We start from the raw sequence: 19,289 nt of genomic DNA, 5'->3' as shown, positions 1-19,289 counted from the left end.
GAGCAAAACCGATCGGGTATGTGCCTCCGATTCCCGCTGACCGCATGTAATGAATGGCGGTTCAGTGCGGTAAGTGGTATCTCACTTGCTCTGACGGCCCTTCGGCCGTTTCTTCACCCCTGCTTAAGGAGCACACAGTACCTCATAGATGGTTGCGTAGAGCGATTACTTGTGTCCTGCCGCTGCCGGTCTCCGTGCGTGCTGCCCTCGGCTTCTGCTCTCCCGAGCGATCCGTCGCCTGTTAGGAGTGGTGAGGGGATGTGCCGCCGGGCTGTGACGTCGACGCATTTCGCTTCCTGTTGCGTAGCTTCGTCTGGACGTGGTTGAGTCGGTCAGCTGATCCCTTATATGTAGATCTTCTCAGCTGTACTGACTTGGGATTGATTGTGACAAGGGAGTTTCTGTGTGTGAATTCTTCACACAGGTGGGGGTTGCTGCAAGGGCATTGTTGGAGAAAAGGATTTGGAATAAGTTCACGGGATTTTGATTGCCCGATTTTGATTGGACATGTATTGGGTCTAGAAAACATCAATATTTTCAAGATGTATAATTCTGAAAATTCGTGGGTTGGAGTGTGGGTTCATTACAGTCATAAAGCCTTCTATATCTATTAAGTATATACATAAATACAAGGTTACCCTTTGGTATAAGGCAATAGATGTATCAGATATACGTTTACTTTTTCTGAAAAATGGGTATTTATCTTATTTAATTTAATAAAGATGGAGTCCCATTTAGAGATCGTGTCCAAAATTTGTGTTTATACAAATTTTGGACAAGATCTCTAAATGGGACTCCATCTTTATTAAATTAAATAAGATAAATACCCATTTTTCAGAAAAAGTAAACTTATATCTGATAAATCTATTGCCTTATACCAAAGGGTAACCTTGTATTTATGTATATACTTAATAGATATAGAAGGCTTTATGACTGTAATGAACCCACACTCCAACCCACGAATTTTCAGATTTATACATCTTGAAAATAATATCGATGTTTTCTAGACCCAATACATGTCCAATCAAAATCCCGTGAACTTATTCCAAATCCTTTTCTCCAACAATGCCCTTGCAGCAACCCCCACCTGTGTGAAGAATTCACACACAGAAATTCCCTTGTCACAATCAATCCCAAGTCAGTACAGCTGAGAAGATCTACATATAAGGGATCAGCTGACTGACTCAACCACGTCCAGATGAAGCTACGCAACAGGAAGCGAAATGCGTCGACGTCACAGCCCGGCGGCACATCCCCTCACCACTCCTAACAGGCGACGGATCGCTCGGGAAAGCAGAAGCCGAAGGCAGCACGCACGGAGACCGGCAGCGGCAGGACACGAGTAATCGCTCTATGGATCATCTATGAGGTACTGTGTGCTCCTTAAGCAGGGGTGAAGAAACGGCCGAAGGGCCGTCAGAGCAAGTGAGATACCACTTACCGCACTGAACCGCCATTCATTACATGCGGGAATCGGAGGCACATACCCGATCGGTTTTGCTCTGCACAAGTCCCCTTTATCACCTTATACCCCCCCCACAACAATACTAGCTACAAGGCTAAAACGTAGAGCGACACTCTGTCACAAAATAGGGGTGAAGAAACGGTACTTTTACCATCAGTGATCAAGACAATTGTCAGATCTCTGCCTAGTCCCCGTCAAAGAACCCTATATGCCAACGATTGATGCTTTACCACATGGCAGCAACATTAAACACATACTGTCTCCCCCAAAGCTACCTCTCTGACTGAGATACCCCCAGCCCTCTCCCCATAAAGTCATAGCTAAGACTAATGGCACACAAAAAAGAGTGACCTCACTGGATCCAACACTCCATACAATTGTGCAGTACGGCCATCAGCCCCATTGGTGACCCACAGCCCCCCAAGGAGCCTCTTCAAGAATCACCATTATTGCAACTAACATTTGATTGATTATATGATTATTTAGATTATTGATGCAACATTATTTTGCCGGCCGATTTTTGTCACTGTTTGTCACATGTTATGTATGTCTTGTTTCTTGTCCCAACACTGATTGTACCCACTGACATCTTTTTTGCATGGATGTTATCACATCCCCTATTTTTTCAAAATAAATGTCTATGTTCACCTAATTAAAGAGCCCGCTATGTTATTGCTGACAAAATAACCTTCCTTTTTTTCTGTGACCTATACAAAACGCTTTTATATGCTGTTTTGGGTTAAGCCAGCCAAACACACACAGACAACACGGGCACGTACATAGACCACGCTAACAATACTCCAAACAAACTACCTTGTATAGTTCTTATCTTGGACTACAAAATCATTTAACTGTTGTGTTGAGATCTGGGAGCGGGAGTGATTTGAGCAGTTTAGCAAAGGCACTCGGTAGGGCTGACCTCACTTACATCACAAAAAAGCCGTGTGTTGTCAGTCCACAAAAGGACTTTAGAGAGGAGCGCATTTCTGGCAAATCTACAGGTACTTTACTGTACTTGCAGAGTCTTTAAAGGGTAAGTTCACTTTTGTTTTTTTTGTTTTTTCAAAAAATTAAAAGGTGAACTAACTAAATATGCAGGCCAATACCCCATACACCATTGCACATAGCTGGCAAGATGCCCTGTAATGTCAGTTTAGTAGTCTGTACACTTCAATACATAATCTCCGAGTGAGTACCCATCATAATCCTCATAATGGCAAACACTCTTTGGTCTTTACATTCATGTGACCATCCTGACCAAGGAGAAGCACATCTGAGGTTTCTTCTGGTATGATGTCCCAGAAGAAAGAAACATTTCTAATTGGTCAACATAGCTATGTGGTTGTGCTGAATAATGAGTGCTTGCCATTGCAAGCATTCTCATGGGCACTCACTCCAGGCCTGTGTATTGCAGTATACACACATGCTACACTGGCAGCATGGCACATCAGCCACTAGGTGCAGCGGTGTCTAGATAGGTAGCTAAGATATTATTTTTTATATTTTTGAATGGAGCCCTGCTTGTACTGTCTGCTCATTACTGGACAGGTATAATGAACATCCTGTCAAGAGCTGAATTATGGCTGAATGAATAATTTGTAAACTTGGGATGGTAATTTATGGTTAATAAATGAAGAAATGGTTGACAGTAGACTAAATTCCATAGTAAACACTCGCGGCATACCTGACTCCTGTAACAATAATCATTTGTATTTTACATGCTTTTATTATAATATTTTAGGATGTGTACTGTATTACAAGCTTATTTAGTTCTGCATGTGCCCATAAAAAAAGCCTTAATGAAAACTTTTTTTTTTTTTTTTTTTTGTAACAGGCTAGTTTTCCCAATAAAATCCAGCCTAAAGTACCTATATCCACCTCCTACAAGCACAGTTTTGGCAAACATTGCAAATGCCCTAGCAAGTGTCCCAAAGTTCTATGTTCAGGTAAAACCTGTTTTAATACATGTATTTAAATTTAAAAAGTAATTTAAGTTTTATAGTTAATGTGACACTACCACTATAAATACAGACAAGAACAAGAGGGTAGGGGCTATGTGTTTTCATTGAACATATTGAATGTAAAGGCAGAGATTATGCATTAGGCAAGAGCCATTCAAACTTTCTTGTCAGGGGTTACGTTGGCTCTGGTGTGGGGGAAAAAAATGCATGCTGCTGGGTTTTCTTTTCTTAAAGGCTAAGATAACTTTATTAAAAAAAAAAAAAAATATATAATATATATGTGTGTTTAAGTGTAGGAATTACAACAGTTTGTATATGTGCCTCCCACTTTTTAAAGGACCAAAAGTAATGGGACAGATTAACAATCATACATCAAACTTTCACTTTTTAATACTTGGTCGCAAATCCTTTGCAGTCAATTACAGCCTGAAGTCTGGAACGCATAGACATCACCAGACGCTGGTTTTCATCCCTGGTGATGCTCTGCCAGGCCTCTACTGCAACTGTCTTCAGTTCCTGCTTGTTCTTGGGGCATTTTCCCTTCAGTTTTGTCTTCAGCAAGTGAAATGCATGCTCAATTGGATTCAGATCAGGTGACTGACTTGGCCATTGCATAACATGCCACTTCTTTCCCTTAAAAGACACTTTGGTTGCTTTCGTATTATGCTTTGGGTCATTGTCCATCTGCACTGTGAAGTGCCGTCCAATGAGTTCTGAAGCATTTGACTGAATATGAGCAGATGATATTGCCCGAAACACTTCAGAATTCATCCTGCTGCTTTTGTCAACAGTCACATCATCAATAAATACAAGAGAACCAGTTCCATTTGTAACCATACATGCCCACGGCATGACACTACCACCACCATGCTTCACTGATGAGGTGGTATGCTTTGGATAGCAGTTCCTTGCCTTCTCCATACTCTTCTCTTTCCATCATTCTGGTACAAGTTGATCTTGGTCTCATCTGTCCATAGGATGTTCCGGAACTGTGAAGGCTTTTTTAGATGTTTGGCAAACTCTAATCTAGCCTTCCTGTTTGAAGCTCACCAATGGTTTACATCTTGTGGTGAACCCTCTGTATTCACTCTGGTGAAGTCTTCTCTTGATTGTTGACTTTGACACACATACACCTACCTCCTGGAAAGTGTTCTTGATCTAGCCAACTGTTGTGAAGGGTGTTTTCTTCACCAGGGAATAATTCTTCGGTCATCCACCACAGTTGTTTTCCGTGGTCTTCCGGGTCTTTTGGTGTTGCTGAGCTCACCGGTGCGTTCTTTCTTTTTAAGGATGTTCCAAATAGTTGATTTGGCCACACCTAATGTTTTTAATATCTCTGATTGGTTTGTTTTGTTTTTTCAGCCTAATGATGGCTTGCTTCACTGATAGTGACAGCTCTTTTGATCTCCCATTCAGCGTTGACGGCAACAGATTCCAAATGCAAATAGCACACTTGAAATGCACTCTGGACCTTATCTGCTCCTTGTAAATGGGATAATGAGGGAATAACACACACCTGGCCATGGAACAGCTGAGCAGCCAATTGTCCCATTACTTTTGGTCCCTTAAAAAGTAGGAGGCACATATACAAACTGTTGTAATTCCTACAAATTAAAGCGGAGAGTCTGCAGTTAAAGCACATCTTGTTTTGTTTTTATTTCAAATCCATTGTGGTGGTGTATAGAGCCAAAAAGATTAGAATGGTGTCGATGTCCCAATATTTATGGACCTGACTGTAGGTCTGGTTTACACTGATGCAGATCAGTGCATAGTCCATGCATTTTTGATGCAGAATAAAAGTGTTTAACATGGGTTCCAGTGGCCCTAGTTCACACCAGTGTCATGCGTTCCAGTGTAATCAACAAAAGTAAAGCGTGGCATTTTCTCTTACGTCCTCCGACAGTCGCAGACCATTCACACAGTCTTCACTAATGGGGTATTGCTTCCTCTCCACAGGAGTTTCTAGGCATAAGACTTGTAAAAGAACAATGCATCTACATAGTCACACCTATGGGGGCTGTCCTTCTAGTCCAATACCCCACTGCAATAGCCATTCCAATTCAGTTTGTCTTCTGCCTAGCTTAGGAGTGGATAGGCTTCCCTGTGCTGAGGCTACAGTCTCAGCCTTCCTCTTTTTCTTTTATGATTTATTTTCAAAAGATGTAATTTTTCTTTACATTGTTAGCTGTTTATTTTACCAGCACTAGTTAGTGGATCTTCGGATGGAGACGGCGTTTGCGGAGCCGGGAATCGGACTGACCGTCCTGGTTCTCCAGGACAGAGGGTCAGATGGAATCCCAGCCCGCCATCGAGCGTTTCGCAGGCTGTGTTGGCCCTGGCCTCACAAGCAACCCATCCCAGTCCATCAGGGATGCAGCCGTGTGAGGTGGCTACCTCACTGGACACAGCATAGGTTCATCAGTGCACTAATGGTGTCCTGCGTTCTGGCTGGCGGCACTCCCCTGCCATCTGAGGGTGGGCGGTTTCCCGCTTGATATGAGGCACCCCACGCCATCAGGTACAGGTAAGTACATTCTGTGTGGGGCCTCTGTCTGGGGTCGGCAGTCCTGTGTGTCTGTGGTGTCCCCTATGTCTGTGCGTTTTTGGGCTCCCTGATCCGGTCACTGCGGGGGTTTTATTCTCTCACAGCAGTGCTGTGTGGGGTTTTGGGGGTCCCTCTCCTAAGGTCACTTTGGGTGCTTGGAGGTGCAGACACATGCAGCGGCCGCTGCGGGGTTAAAAACCGCCGGTCCGCCATTTTAAGTGTGGGCAGCATGTCTGGCTTCATTATGGGCATTTATACAGCATGCTATGTAGTGATTTTGGCGCCTTGTGGAGCCATCTTGCGTGTGGCATTCGATCGTTCAGAGCACATGTCGGCGCCCATCTTGCCGAAGCCTCCCATTAGGTCTGGTCAGTTTTGTGCCTGCGGGGGGGTCTGTGTGTCAGTCTCTATAGCGGTGTGCTGTGGGGGTCCGCGCCACTCTTAAAGGGCCAGTTCAACAAACAAAACAAAAAAATAACTTTTTATTTCTGTTATGGAATCCCAGGACAGCAAATTCCCTCCAGCTTTGGTGGGGGATTCAGGGTCCTCTAAATCTTCTACCGTCACTAATTTTGGCTGCTGTTGTGGCAACTTTGGTGTCAAAAATGGATGTGTTGATATCTGAACGTGCTGCTAGGAAAAGGCCTAGAATTTCCTTTTCTTCTGATTCTGAGTGTGACATGGTTGCTGTAGGTAGCGTGGCCCTTTCGGGGTCTCGCTCTTCTCAGGACCCGCAAGAGTCTGAGTGGGAGGCGGAGGTTGCAGGGGTGGATGATTCTCCCCCCCCCCCCCCCCGGGTCACCCGAGGAACGCACAGCTATGAATGAGTTGATCCTAGCAGTAAAGGAAACACTACATTTGGAGGATGAGCCCACTCCGGGCGTTGTGTCCTCTTTTGGTACACACAGGACCCGCAAGACGGCGCAGGTTTTTCCTTGCCCTGCAGAGTTTCACCATAAGGTGAATGAGCTATGGCGTAATTTAAAACACACCTTCGTGGTGCCTAAGAAGTTTCAACTTCTCTACCCTTTTGCGGCTACTACGGCTGCGCGCTGGTTTGTGCCTCCTCAAGTGGATCACACGGTGGCCAGGTTGAACAGAGCTACCCTTCTCCCTGCCGAGGACTCCCCGGTGTTTTAGGGATCCTACTGATAGGAGGCTGGAATCTCTTGTCTGACATTCCTACATGGTGGCGGGTTCCATGCTCAAGCCTATCTTTGCCTCTGTGATGGTGGCTCAGGCTGTGGCGGATTGGACCAAGGTGCTCAAACGCACCCTCGTGGCCGACTCTGCCCCTCCCACTACAGTGGAGATGGTGGATCAGATTTATCGCGGGGTCATGTATTTGTGCGATGCGGCTCTAAATGAGGCCCCTTTGGCGATACGCCTGTCCAGTGTCGCTGTGATTAACAGTCGCTTAATCTGGTTAAAATGCTGGTTGGCTGACCAAAAATCCAGGAAGACGGTGGCTGACATCCCCTATGCGGGGTCTCGCCTTTTTGGGGAATCCTTGGATGAATTGGTTAAAGGAGTCACTGGGGGTAAGAGCACTCTGCTGCCCCAGAACCCTAAGGGCAAGTTTTTCCGCGGTAAGCGGGGCCCCTCCTTTAAACCTACTCAAGGGTCCTTTCGTGCCTTCAAGGCGCAGAACAAGGGTAAACCCTTCAAGGGCCAAGGTGGTCAGAAAAAGCCCTGGTTTGGCAAACAAAAATCCGGCCAGGCTGGGGCGGCGGCTCAGTCCGCCTCTGCTTGAAGGGGCGCCCTCACCCGTTACAGGGGTGGGGGGACGTTTGCGCAGTTTCCTCCAACCTTGGCTGCTCCGAATCACGGACAGGTGAGTTCAGGAAATCATTCGGTCAGGGTACAAGATCAAATTTCTTTCACGGCTGGCGAACAGATTCTTTCCCTCAAATCTTCATTTGACCCTAGGGCGGGTACAGGACCTACATCAGGCGGTGCAGGATCTTCTCGCTCAGGGGGTGATCGTCCCGGTGCCTCATCGGGACAGGTTTCGGGGTTTTTATTCAAATCTGTTCACTGTGCCCAGAAAGGAGGGCAAAGTGCGTCCGATTCTGGACTTAAAAGAGTTTAACCGCTTTGTGCGAGTTTGAAAGTTCCGCATGGAATCACTCCGCTCGGTGGTGGCCTCCCTAAATCCGAGGGAGTTCCTGGCCTCTATAGACCTGAAGGATGCGTATCTACACATCCCCATTTTCGAGGGTCATCAGAGGTACCTCCGATTCGATATCGCGAAGGAACATTACCAGTTTGTGGCGTTACCTTTCGGTCTCGCTTTGGCTCCAAGGGTCTTTACCAAAGTGTTGGCGCCTGTTCTGGGCCTGTTGCGGGCACAGGGCATTGTGGTCTTTGGATATCTGGACGATCTCCTGTTAAGATCGAGTGCCAGTCAGAGCCTGCTGCGCGATCTGTCTACTACAGTCCAGACGCTTCAGGAGTTCGGTTGGACAATCAACATTCAGAAGTCTCCTTCGGTTCGTCTCCCGTATCTGGGAATGGTTCTGGACTCTGCTCAAGCAAAGGTGTTCTTACCGGAGGACAAGCTCCGGACCCTACAGAACGAGGTCAGGTCCCTCAGGGACAACAAATCCTCGTCACTCAGGACCTGTATGCGGTCCCTGGGGTTGATGGTGTCGGCCTTCGAGTTTCACACGCAACCTCTTCAATCGGAGATCCTGGCCAGGTGGGACAGACTACCTCAGTCCTTGGACCTAAGAGCGTCTGAGTCGCCAAACCAGAATGGATCTCTTGTGGTGGCTTCAGTCCCCGGCGGTGTCGGACGGAAAATCCTTCCGGCCAATTTTGTGGACGGTAATGACCACGGATGCCAGCCTGTCGGGCTGGGGTGGCGTTCTGGGCAACCTGTCTGCCCAGGGCACCTGGTCAGAGGAGGAATCCTCCCTCCCAATCAACATTTTGGAATTGAGAGCGATCAGGCTGTGCCTGATCCACTGGTCGGATCATCTTCAGGGCCGTCCTGTACGGGTGCAGACGGACAATGCCACTGCGGTGGCTTACATCAATCACCAAGGGGGCACCAGGAGTGCCCGGGCGGCCCAGGAAGTGACCAGTATTCTGTCTTGGGCCGAGACTCATGTCCCGGCGTTATCGGCCGTTCACATTCCGGGTGTGGAGAATTGGCAGGCCGACTATCTGAGCCGCCAGACCCTGGACCAGCTTGAATGGTCCCTACACCCGGAGGTGTTTCAGATGCTGTGTGCGAAGTGGGGATCCCCGGATGTGGATCTGTTCGCGTCTCGACTAAACCACAAGGTGGAAAGGTTCGTGGCAAGAACGCGCGATCCTCTGGCAGACGCCTTGGATGCGCTGGTGGTGCCTTGGCGTCAGTATCGACTGATCTATGCCTTTCCTCCGATTCAATTGTTGTCCAGGTTCCTTCGCAGGTTGGCCTCGGAACAATCACTGGTGATTCTGGTGGCACCGGACTGGCCTCGCCGGTCCTGGTGCACGGACATCGTTCACCTGGCTGTAGAGCCTCCGTGGCGGCTGCCAATGCGAGAAGATCTGCTGTCCCAGGGACCGATCTTCCATCCTGCTTTACAGTCGCTGGCTTTAACAGCCTGGCTGTTGAAAGCCTGGTCCTGAGAGACAGGGATCTCTCCTCAGAGGTCATTCCTACTTTGATCAAGGCTAGAAAAGCCTCTTCTGGTAAAATTTATTACCGTACATGGAAAGCTTATTTTGCCTGGTGTGAGTCCAGGGGTTTCTCTCCTCATTCCTATTCGGTGGCGAGGGTGTTGGCTTTCCTTTACACTGGTGTGGACCAGCGTCTTGCGTTGGCCAGGATTAAGGGCCAGGTCTCTGCACTGGCTATTCTTTTCCAGCGCCCTGTGGCGTCTTAATTCCTTGATTCGCACCTTTTATTCAAGGTGTGCGTCACTTGGCTCCTCCTAGAAGGGAGCCTTTACCTCCATGGGACTTGAACTTGGTTCTGTCCGTGTTGCAGCGTTCCCCTTTTGAAAACATCAGGGAAATGTGACCTAATCCGTCCTTTTTGCCAAAGGTGGTTTCGGAATTCCACCTGAATGAGGACAATGTTTTGCCTTCACTTTGTGCGAACCCTAAGCATCCAAAGGAGGTTGCCTTGCATTCCTTGGATGTTGTCCGGACGATCAGGGTTTACCTGTCGTCGACTGAATCCTTTCAAAAATCGGATTCTCTTTGTCTTTCCTGAGGGACCTCGGAAGGGTATGGCTGTGTCTGCAGCAACCATTGGCAAATGGATCAGACAGACCATTGTACAGGCTTATTCGTTGCAAGAACGGGTTCCTCCCTTCCCAGTCAAGGCGCACTCTACCAGATCGGTGAGTACGTCCTGGGCCCTCCGGCATCAGGCCTCAGTGGCCCAGGTGTGCAAGGCTGCGACTTGGTCGTCGGTGCACACCTTTTCCAAATTCTATAAAATTGATGTTCTGGCGTCAGCTGATGCCCTCCTTTGGCCGCAAAGTTCTCTATGCGGCAGTGCCATAGGGAACCCTGGGTTGTACGGGTCCCTGGCTGTCGGGGTTGTTTTTTCCCCTTGGTTATTTGTTTTCCTGGGTTGTTGCTCATGTTGAGCCCTTTCTTGTTACCCAGAAGGTCACCTTTCTGTGCATGTAAGGTTCCTTTCTCTGTCGGTACTGCGTTGCTTTTCTCGCGGTTGCGTTGCCCACCCCTCATGTCTACACTGCTTTGGGACATCCCCATAAGTGAAGACTGTGTGAATGGGCGGCGACTGTCGGAGGACGTAAGAGAAAACTGAATTTTTGTAAAATCTTACCGTAAAATTCCTTTCTCTGAGTCCTCCGACAGTCGCCGCCCCGCCCCTCTTTTGGGGTTTTTTATACACGATCACTGCTTGCGACCAAACTGAATTGGGATGGCTATTGCAGGGGGGTATTGGACTAGGACAGCCCCCATGGGTGTGACTATGTAGATGTATGTTCTTTTACAAGTCTTATGCCTAGAAACTCCTGTGGAGACGAAGTCAATACCCCCATAAATAAAGACTGTGTGAATGGGCGACGACTTCGGAGGACTCGGAGAAAGGAATTTTACGGTAAGATTTTACAAAAATTCTGTTTTTTGCATTAGTTGTTGGGAGCCGGCAACCAGTGACTCATCCCGGATGTCATGGAGAAGTCACTGGCTGTTAAGATGCTGGTTGGTGGCATCTCCTAACAACCAAAGCAAAAATGGACTGTTGGTCCGTTTTACATCCATTTTGGTCCGCTTATGTTTTTTAAACAGAACAAAAATAGAGACTTGGACTTTGAATGAACGCAGATGTAAACAGATGATTATCTGTTTGCCCATAGGAATGCATTGCTGTCGCTTTTTTCATCTGTCAACGGATAAATAAAGAATGGACATACAGAAATCCCATGTGAAAGAATCCTAAGGAATATGCTTCTGTTTTACTGTCAGTCAAAAACTGGCTTATTGGATAATGGGTTTTTGCTTTGTTTTGGCTGAATGAGTTCAATTTTTACAATCAGTGATACAGTGGTTGGTATCCTTGCTATATCTAATGAGAGACATTTTATTTTAGGTGTTGCATTTAATGAACAAAATGAATCTTCCAGCTCCTTTTGGACGTCTCACTGCACAGCCTCCTTTGGTGAGCAGATATTTGTATCATACATGTTTTACAGCACTTAAACTAAAAAAAGATTATATATGATCAAAATTGGGGAAAAATGTATGTGCACTTGATTGGTTTTGAATTAATGCAATCTTCATTTCTTAACGTTTTGATGGAATTTTTGCTGTGGCTATACCATTCTAATAGAACCGTGTTTTCCAACCAACAAGACACTTGCTTTTCAATAACCAAGACACTTTAACAAAAAAAACTTTGGTGGAAAACACAATGATCAAAATTGGAGAACCATAATGACTGTAGCATGGAGAAAGAATACAACTAAGTTTACAACAATGAACAATTTGTAGGAAGTGTACGGGCTCTTGCTTTGAATGACTTCAGTACATCTGCGGCCACAGGACATTACTAGTCTATCACACTGCTTTGGTGTGATTTTTATTCCACTCTTCCAGTCCCTTCCACAGTTCGGTGACTGTAGTGGGTTTCTTGGCCATAACTTTGCCAAGGATTTTCCAGAGATTTTCTGTTGGGTTTAGATCAGGACTCTGGTCTGGCCATTTAATTATTTTCAATGTTTTCAGCTTTAAGGAACTGCTTTACCAGTTTTGCTGTGTGACAGGGTGTATTGTCATGTATAGAAATTGCTGCCGGATTGGGTGATGAACGCAGAGAAGAAGGTTCTGATTAACATTTACATTCACTCTGCCGTGTAGCTGTATAAGAGACCAAAATCCTGCTGCAGGAAACATCCACCATACCATGACGGGCTCCCTGTCCACCTTTCAAGGACTTCTTTACACACTTTGGGTTCAGTCTTTCCCCAGTTTGACAACGAACCTTGTTTCCCATCGGACCCAAATAAGTTTAAACTTGCTTTCATCACTAAAGTGAACTTTGGACCAGTTCTTCTCTGTCCATACAGCATGCTCCTCAGCAAAGTTTAGTCTAGCTTTTTTTATTCTTTCTGCTAATGAGGTTTGGTCACTGCAGAGTGGGATTTCAGTCCAAATGTAAACGTCGAGACACTGTATGACGAGACAGATCCTTACTCTGGTCAGTATGAACTGGCAAGCAGCTGCAGTGTTGAACCGATTGCCCATTGAGTTTCTCTGCATTTATCTTGTCCTCTCTTGCATTTGTCTTTTGTGGAGGACCAGCCTTCTTGGAAGACTTGAATGAGTTTGTGACGTAAAGATGTAATCTTCTAGAAATCACAGACTTGAAATGACAAACTTCTCTTGCTATGGTTGAAAGGATCATCCCTTCATCTGGACAACCTGTTGCTGGAGGATTTCAGTCGCTTTAGAATGACTCACCATCTTGCAAAGTCAGTGAAAACTGGAAAGTTAGGCTGCCAGTTAAATAGGGGTTGTCATAAAATTAAAGAAATTAGCCCAAGATTAACACCAATAACTGGGAGGTATCTGAAAGTGTTCTTTAATTTTCATCAGCGTTCTTTTTCAAATCTCATTGAAGTTTTTTATTCTGTGCTTCAAAATATATGTAACTCATGAAATATGCTTAACAAAACTGCTCTTACTCCTGTTTTACATCCTTTCAAATAGGACTAAGCAGTGACTTTGAAATTTAGGAACTTGTAGGTTGTTCTCGTGTGTATGTGTATGTATGTGTATGTATGTATATGTGTATATATATATAATATATACCGTGTGTGTATATATACAGGTCCTTCTCAAAAAATTAGCATATTGTGATAAAGTTCATTATTTTCTGTAATGTACTGATAAACATTAGACTTTCATATATTTTAGATTCATTACACACAACTGAAGTAGTGCAAGCCTTTTATTGTTTTAATATTGATGATTTTGGCATACAGCTCATGAAAACCCAAAATTCCTATCTCAAAAAATTACCATATCATGAAAAGGTCCTCTAAACGAACTATTAACCTAATCATCTGAATCAACTAATTAACTCTAAACACCTGCAAAAGATTCCTGAGGCTTTTAAAAACTCCCAGCCTGGTTCATTACTCAAAACCGCAATCATGGGTAAGACTGCCGACCTGACTGCTGTCCAGAAGGCCATCATTGACACCCTCAAGCAAGAGGGTAAGACACAGAAATTTCTGAACGAATAGGCTGTTCCCAGAGTGCTGTATCAAGGCACCTCAGTGGGAAGTCTGTGGGAAGGAAAAAGTGTGTCAGAAAACGCTGCACAACGAGAAGAGGTGACCGGACCCTAAGGAAGATTGTGGAGCAGGACCGATTCCAGACCTTGTGGGACCTGCGGAAGCAGTGGACTGAGTCTGGAGTAGAAACATCTAGAGCCACCGTGTACAGGCATGTGCAGGAAATGGGCTACAGGTGCCGCATTCCCCAGGCCAAGCCACTTTTGAACCAGAAACAGCTGCAGAAGCGCCTGACCTGGGCTACAGAGAAGCAGCACTGGACTGTTGCTCAGTGGTCCAAAGTACTTTTTTCGGATGAAAGCTAATTTTGCATGTCATTCGGAAATCAAGGTGCCAGAGTCTGGAGGAAGACTGGGGAGAGGAAAATGCCTGAAGTCCAGTGTCAAGTACCCACAGTCAGTGATGGTCTGGGGTGCCATGTCAGCTGCTGGTGTTGGTCCACTGTGTTTTATCAAGGGCAGGGTCAATGCAGCTAGCTATCAGGAGATTTTGGAGCACTTCATGCTTCCATCTGCTGAAAAGCTTTATGGAGATGAAGATTTCATTTTTCAGCACGACCTGGCACCTGCTCACAGTGCTAAAACCACTGGTAAATGGTTTACTGACCATGGTATTACTGTGCTCAATTGGCCTGCCAAATCTCCTGACCTGAACCCCATAGAGAATCTGTGGGATGTTGTGAAGAGAAAGTTGAGAGACGCAAGACCTAACACTCTGGATGAGCTCAAGGCCGCTATCGAAGCATCCTGGGCCTCCATAACACCTCAGCAGTGCCACAGGCTGATTGCCTCCATGCCACGCCGCATTGAAGCAGTCATTTCTGCAAAAGGATTCCCGACCAAGTATTGAGTGCATAACTGAACATAATTTTTTTTGAAGGTTGACTTTTTTTGTATTAAAAACACTTTTCTTTTATTGGTCGGATGATAATTTTTTGAGATAGGAATTTTGGGTTTTCATGAGCTGTATGCCAAAATCATCAATATTAAAACAATAAAAGGCTTGCACTACTTCAGCTGTGTGTAATGAATCTAAAATATATGAAAGTCTAATGTTTATCAGTACATTACAGAAAATAATGAACTTTATCACAATATGCTAATTTTTGGAGAAGGATCTGTATGTATATGTGTATGTATATGTGTATGTGTATGTGTATGTATATATATATATATATATATATATATATATATATATATATATATATATATATATATATATATATATATATATATATATATATATATATATATATAGTAGCAGAGCGTCCCAGAGAGAGCTGGGAAAAGTCCTGTTCGGGGTTTATACATCCCCAGGCACCTTTCATTCACGTTTAGGGATCTCTGATCCATGATCCAGTTCAGATCTTGGTCCTCTCCCCCAGGCCAATTTAAACTCCCCTGAGACAGCCAGTGCTCTCTCAGCCTGGGAAATCAGACAACGTTTGTCTATGAGAGCAGAAGGTTGTTAAAACTGTCAGATTGTGTCTGTGGAAGCTGACAAGCTGTAGGCTTGCTCAGCCTTTAAGTGAGTGCCTGCATTGTGTACAATAAGTGCCGGGACACAGCTAGGTTTTTGTTTTGTTATTATTTCTCCTGCTTTTTTCTTTAAAGCACTGTACAGCACTTGGATATAGCACCAATAAACACTGCACTGTTTGTCACTACCGCACTGGATTTGGTATCTGTGCCTGAAAGACTGCTTTTTCCAGGGAGCTTTGCACCTGCTACCTGTTCCCCAGCTTACATATGGTGGAGGCCTGCGGGCAGTGGTAGTAAGTTACTACTTAAAGGGCCAGTACCTGGAGTGACTGAACATGGAGGAAATTCTCAAACAGTTGGTTTTATCCAACACTGCACAGCAGCAAGCAAAAGCAGCGCAGCAGCAAGCAAACTCTTTGCTTCAACAACAGATTGGTGCTGATTGGTGCTGTACAAGAGCAAGCCCAGTTAATGTTTGAAAAACTGGCAAGTGCTGCAGAAACAAACAGGCGCTGGTTGAGGTGGTGCAGACACTTGCGCAAGAGTCTGCTGCTAAAACCGAAGGGGTTAGAGACAGCTCCTCAGTCATCTATGTGGGTCGCTTCCTGTCCAAGATGACTGCTAACAATGACCCAGAGGCCTTTCTGGTTAAGTTTTGAGAGAACCGCTGAAAGAGAAGGCTGGCCCAAAACCCAGTGGGCAGGATTGATCTCTGCCTTAGTGGGGAATCGCAGAAGGCCTTTTACAATTTGGAGTCCATGGATGCAGGACCGTATGAGAAGGTCGAGCAGGAAATCCTGGCGCATCTCGGTGTCACCTTGGCCGTTCAAGCCCAGCGGGTCAACAGCTGGTCCTTCCGAGATGAGAGGCCCCCAAGATCACAGATGTTTGACCTAATCCACCTGGCATGAAAATGGCTACAGTCGGAGTCCTTGTCTGGTCCACAAATAGTGGAGCGTGTGGTCATGGATTAGTTTCTGAGGTCATTTCCAAATGCTCTGCAGAAGTGGGTGAGTCGAGGAGACCCGAAGTCGGCAGACAACCTGGTGGAGCTCGTTGAGAGGTACTATGCTGCAGAGAGCCTGGTCACCACCCTTACAGCCGCACAGACTTTCCACCCAAAGCTACGGCCTCCCCAGGCAGCCGATAAGACTGTTCCAGGGGAAGTGGGTGGTCAGCATGGCAAGGAGACAGGGGGGAGGATTTTGGTGCCAGAGCTGAAGCTTGGTGTCCCAAACAAGGGAAGCCACTGCCTGTCGGCAAACTAAACTGGGGCAACATCAGGTGTTTCCCTTGCCAGGAACTGAGACATGTTGCAGCAAACTGTCCATTGACAGATGAACCCATGCAGTGTAACATATCTTAGAAGGCAGTCTGTTTGCTGCTGTTTCATGCGCTACTGCGTCAAGTGTAGGAAAACGCATATGCCAAATGACTGTTAATAGCCTATTACGGCCTTGCTGGACTCGGGAAGTCTGGTGACTTTGGTTAAAGCGGAAATTGAAAGCAGAGTTGAAACTGTGAATTTCAATGCTAAAAAAGTTTCTGTGATATGTGTACACGGTGATACTCTGGAGTATCCCATAGCTACTGTTAGCTTTAAAACTGATTTAGGTCCTATCTGTTCGGACTTGTGCCCCACTTAGTGCATGAGGCCATCATTGGTAGAGACTTCCCTAAGTTTTGAGAACTGTGGGATCGTCCTGACTCGGTCAAAGTAACTGACTCCGTGGCGAAGCCAGAACCCCTGGCAAGCACTGACAATGTGGTTTCAATGGATTCTTTTCAATGTTCCCCGGGTTTTCCTTTCTCAGTTATGGCAGGAGAACTGGAGGAGCCTGAGGAAGTCCCCACAGCCAGTGAAGGTGGACAACCTTCTGCTGACCCTGAGGCTACATTGGAGTTTGCTGATCTTAATGTGCACAAGGAAAACTTTGGTAGCGAGCAGAGAAAAGACCCTACTCTTGCCAGGGCCTGGGAGAATGTAGGACAGGCCCTGTTTTCCCTTTTTCAGCAGCAATGAGGATTTATTGTATTGTGTATATAAACAGAACGATTAAATTGTTGAACAGTTGGTGGTCCCTAAGCCTTACAGACAAGTGGGGCTGGAATTGGCTCATGGACACTTACTAGGAGGTCATTTAGGGGTTGAAAAAAAAACATTGAAAGGGTGTTATGCAGGTTTTACTGGCCTGGGATACAGAAAGATATTGTCAATTATTGTCAATCCTGTCCTGTTTGTCAGATGTCAGCCCCACAACCCCACTTCCGTAGTCCTTTTAGTGCCCTTACCCATTATTGAAGTGCCCTTTGAGAGGATCGCCATGGACCTCGTAGGTCCACTTCCCAAGTCTGCCCGGGGTCATCAATACATTCTTATAATCATGGGTTATGCTACTTGTTACCCCGAGGCAGTTCCCTTACGCACTGCATCCGCTAAGAACGTTGCTAAAGACTTGTTCATGGTGGTCAGTCGCGTTGGGATCCCTAAGGAGGTTCTTACGGACCAGGGCACCCCATTTATGTCACAAATAACTAGAGAGTTGTGCAAGTTATTTAAGGTGACCTCGTTGCGAACCTCTGTATACCACCCTCAAACTGATGGCTTGGTAGAACGCTTCAATAAAACAGAGTATGTTAAAAAAGGTTGTGGAGAAGAATGGAAAAAACTGGGACTTGATTCCATACTTGATGATCGCCATCAGGGAAGTACCCCAATCCTCTATGGGATACTCTCCTTTTGATTTGCTTTATGGGAGACACCCTCAGGGACTCTTAGACATAGCCAAGGAAACCTTGGAGGGGAGCAGACACCCCCCAAAATTGTCATTGAGCACATCTCTCGAATGCAGGACAGGATTTCAGCGATCATGCCTATGTTAACCGGTTGCCGACCGACGCACGACTATATACTGCGGCGGTCAGCCCCGGCCAGGCAGAGTGACGTATCGGTACGTCACTCGCCTGTCACTGACTTGCGAGCCTATCGCGGGCGGGCGGGCACGCGCCCGTCGAGGCGCGCGCCCGCCGCGGCTCGTTCACAGACAAGTCAGTGCGTGTGACCGGCGGATTCGATGTCCGCCAGTCACACTGCGATCGCTCCTGTGAAGGGAGAAAGACAGAGCAGCTTGTGTAAACAAGCTGCCTGTCAGCTCTCCCTGTGTAAAAGTGAAGATCTGTCCGTTCTACTATGTAGAACGGTTGATCTTTGCTTTTACACCAATAGGAATGTCCCTACACAGTTAGAATCACGCCCCTAGGACACACTTAACCCCTCCCTGTCCAATAAAGTTAACCCCTTCCCTGCCAGTGTCATTTTTGCAGTAACAGTGCATATGTATAGCACTGATTACTGCAGTAATGTCACTGGTACCCCCAAAAGTGTCAAAAATGTCAGTCAAGGGTCCGATCTGTCCGCCGCAATGTCGCAGTACCGAAAAAAAAATCGCAGATCGCCGCCATTACGCGTTAAAAAAAAAAACACCAAAAATGACAAAAATCTTTCCCTTTGTTAGTAAACGCGATAACTTTTGCGCAAACCAATCAAAATACTCTTTTTGCAATTTTTTTTTTTTTTACCAAACATAGGTAGCATAAAACAAATTGGCCGAAAAATGTTAAAAAATTTTGATTTTTACTTTTTTTTTGGGGGAATTTCATATAAAAAAATGTGAAAAATATTGTTATTTTTGCAAAATTTACGCTCTTTTTTTTGTTTATAGCGCGTGATCAAAAAATCGCACAGGTGATCAAATACCACCAAAAGAAAGCTCTGTTTGTGGAAAAAAAAGGACGTCAAATTCGTTTAGGTACAGCGTCGCACGACCGCGCAATTGTCCGTTAAAGTCACGCAGTAAAAAATCGCAAAAAAACCCCTGGTCCTTTAGCAGCCAAATCCTCCGGGGCTTAAGTGGTTAAAGGAACACTTACTGCAGGCCCAAGCAGCCCAATAGAGAATATACAACAGGGGAGCCTGACTCTGTGTCTTCTCAACTGGTGACAGGGTCCTGGTGTTAGTTCCCACTGTTTAGAGTTCCTGGCTAAGTGGCAGGGTCCCTT

At 45.8% G+C, this 19,289-nt stretch overlaps 1 protein-coding gene across 1 annotated transcript in view; it reads left to right on the top strand.

Annotated features, from left to right (window-relative positions):
• The window catches only part of LOC309562405 (RNA-binding region-containing protein 3-like), a 205,646-nt gene that overhangs the window by 18,610 nt on the left and 167,747 nt on the right, over positions 1-19,289 (top strand). Inside the window, exons 5-6 of the mRNA XM_082266608.1 lie at positions 3,300-3,411; positions 11,541-11,609. Coding sequence (XP_082122734.1) covers positions 3,300-3,411; positions 11,541-11,609 — 181 coding nt within the window. The remainder of the gene's footprint in view (positions 1-3,299; positions 3,412-11,540; positions 11,610-19,289) is intronic.

This window comes from Pelophylax lessonae (assembly GCF_965119305.1).
Source record: "Pelophylax lessonae genome assembly, chromosome: 8".
In the NCBI taxonomy this organism is placed as follows: Eukaryota; Metazoa; Chordata; class Amphibia; order Anura; family Ranidae; genus Pelophylax; species Pelophylax lessonae.
Note: the sequence above shows the minus strand (reverse complement) of the source record. Positions and strands in the feature narration are given on the sequence as shown.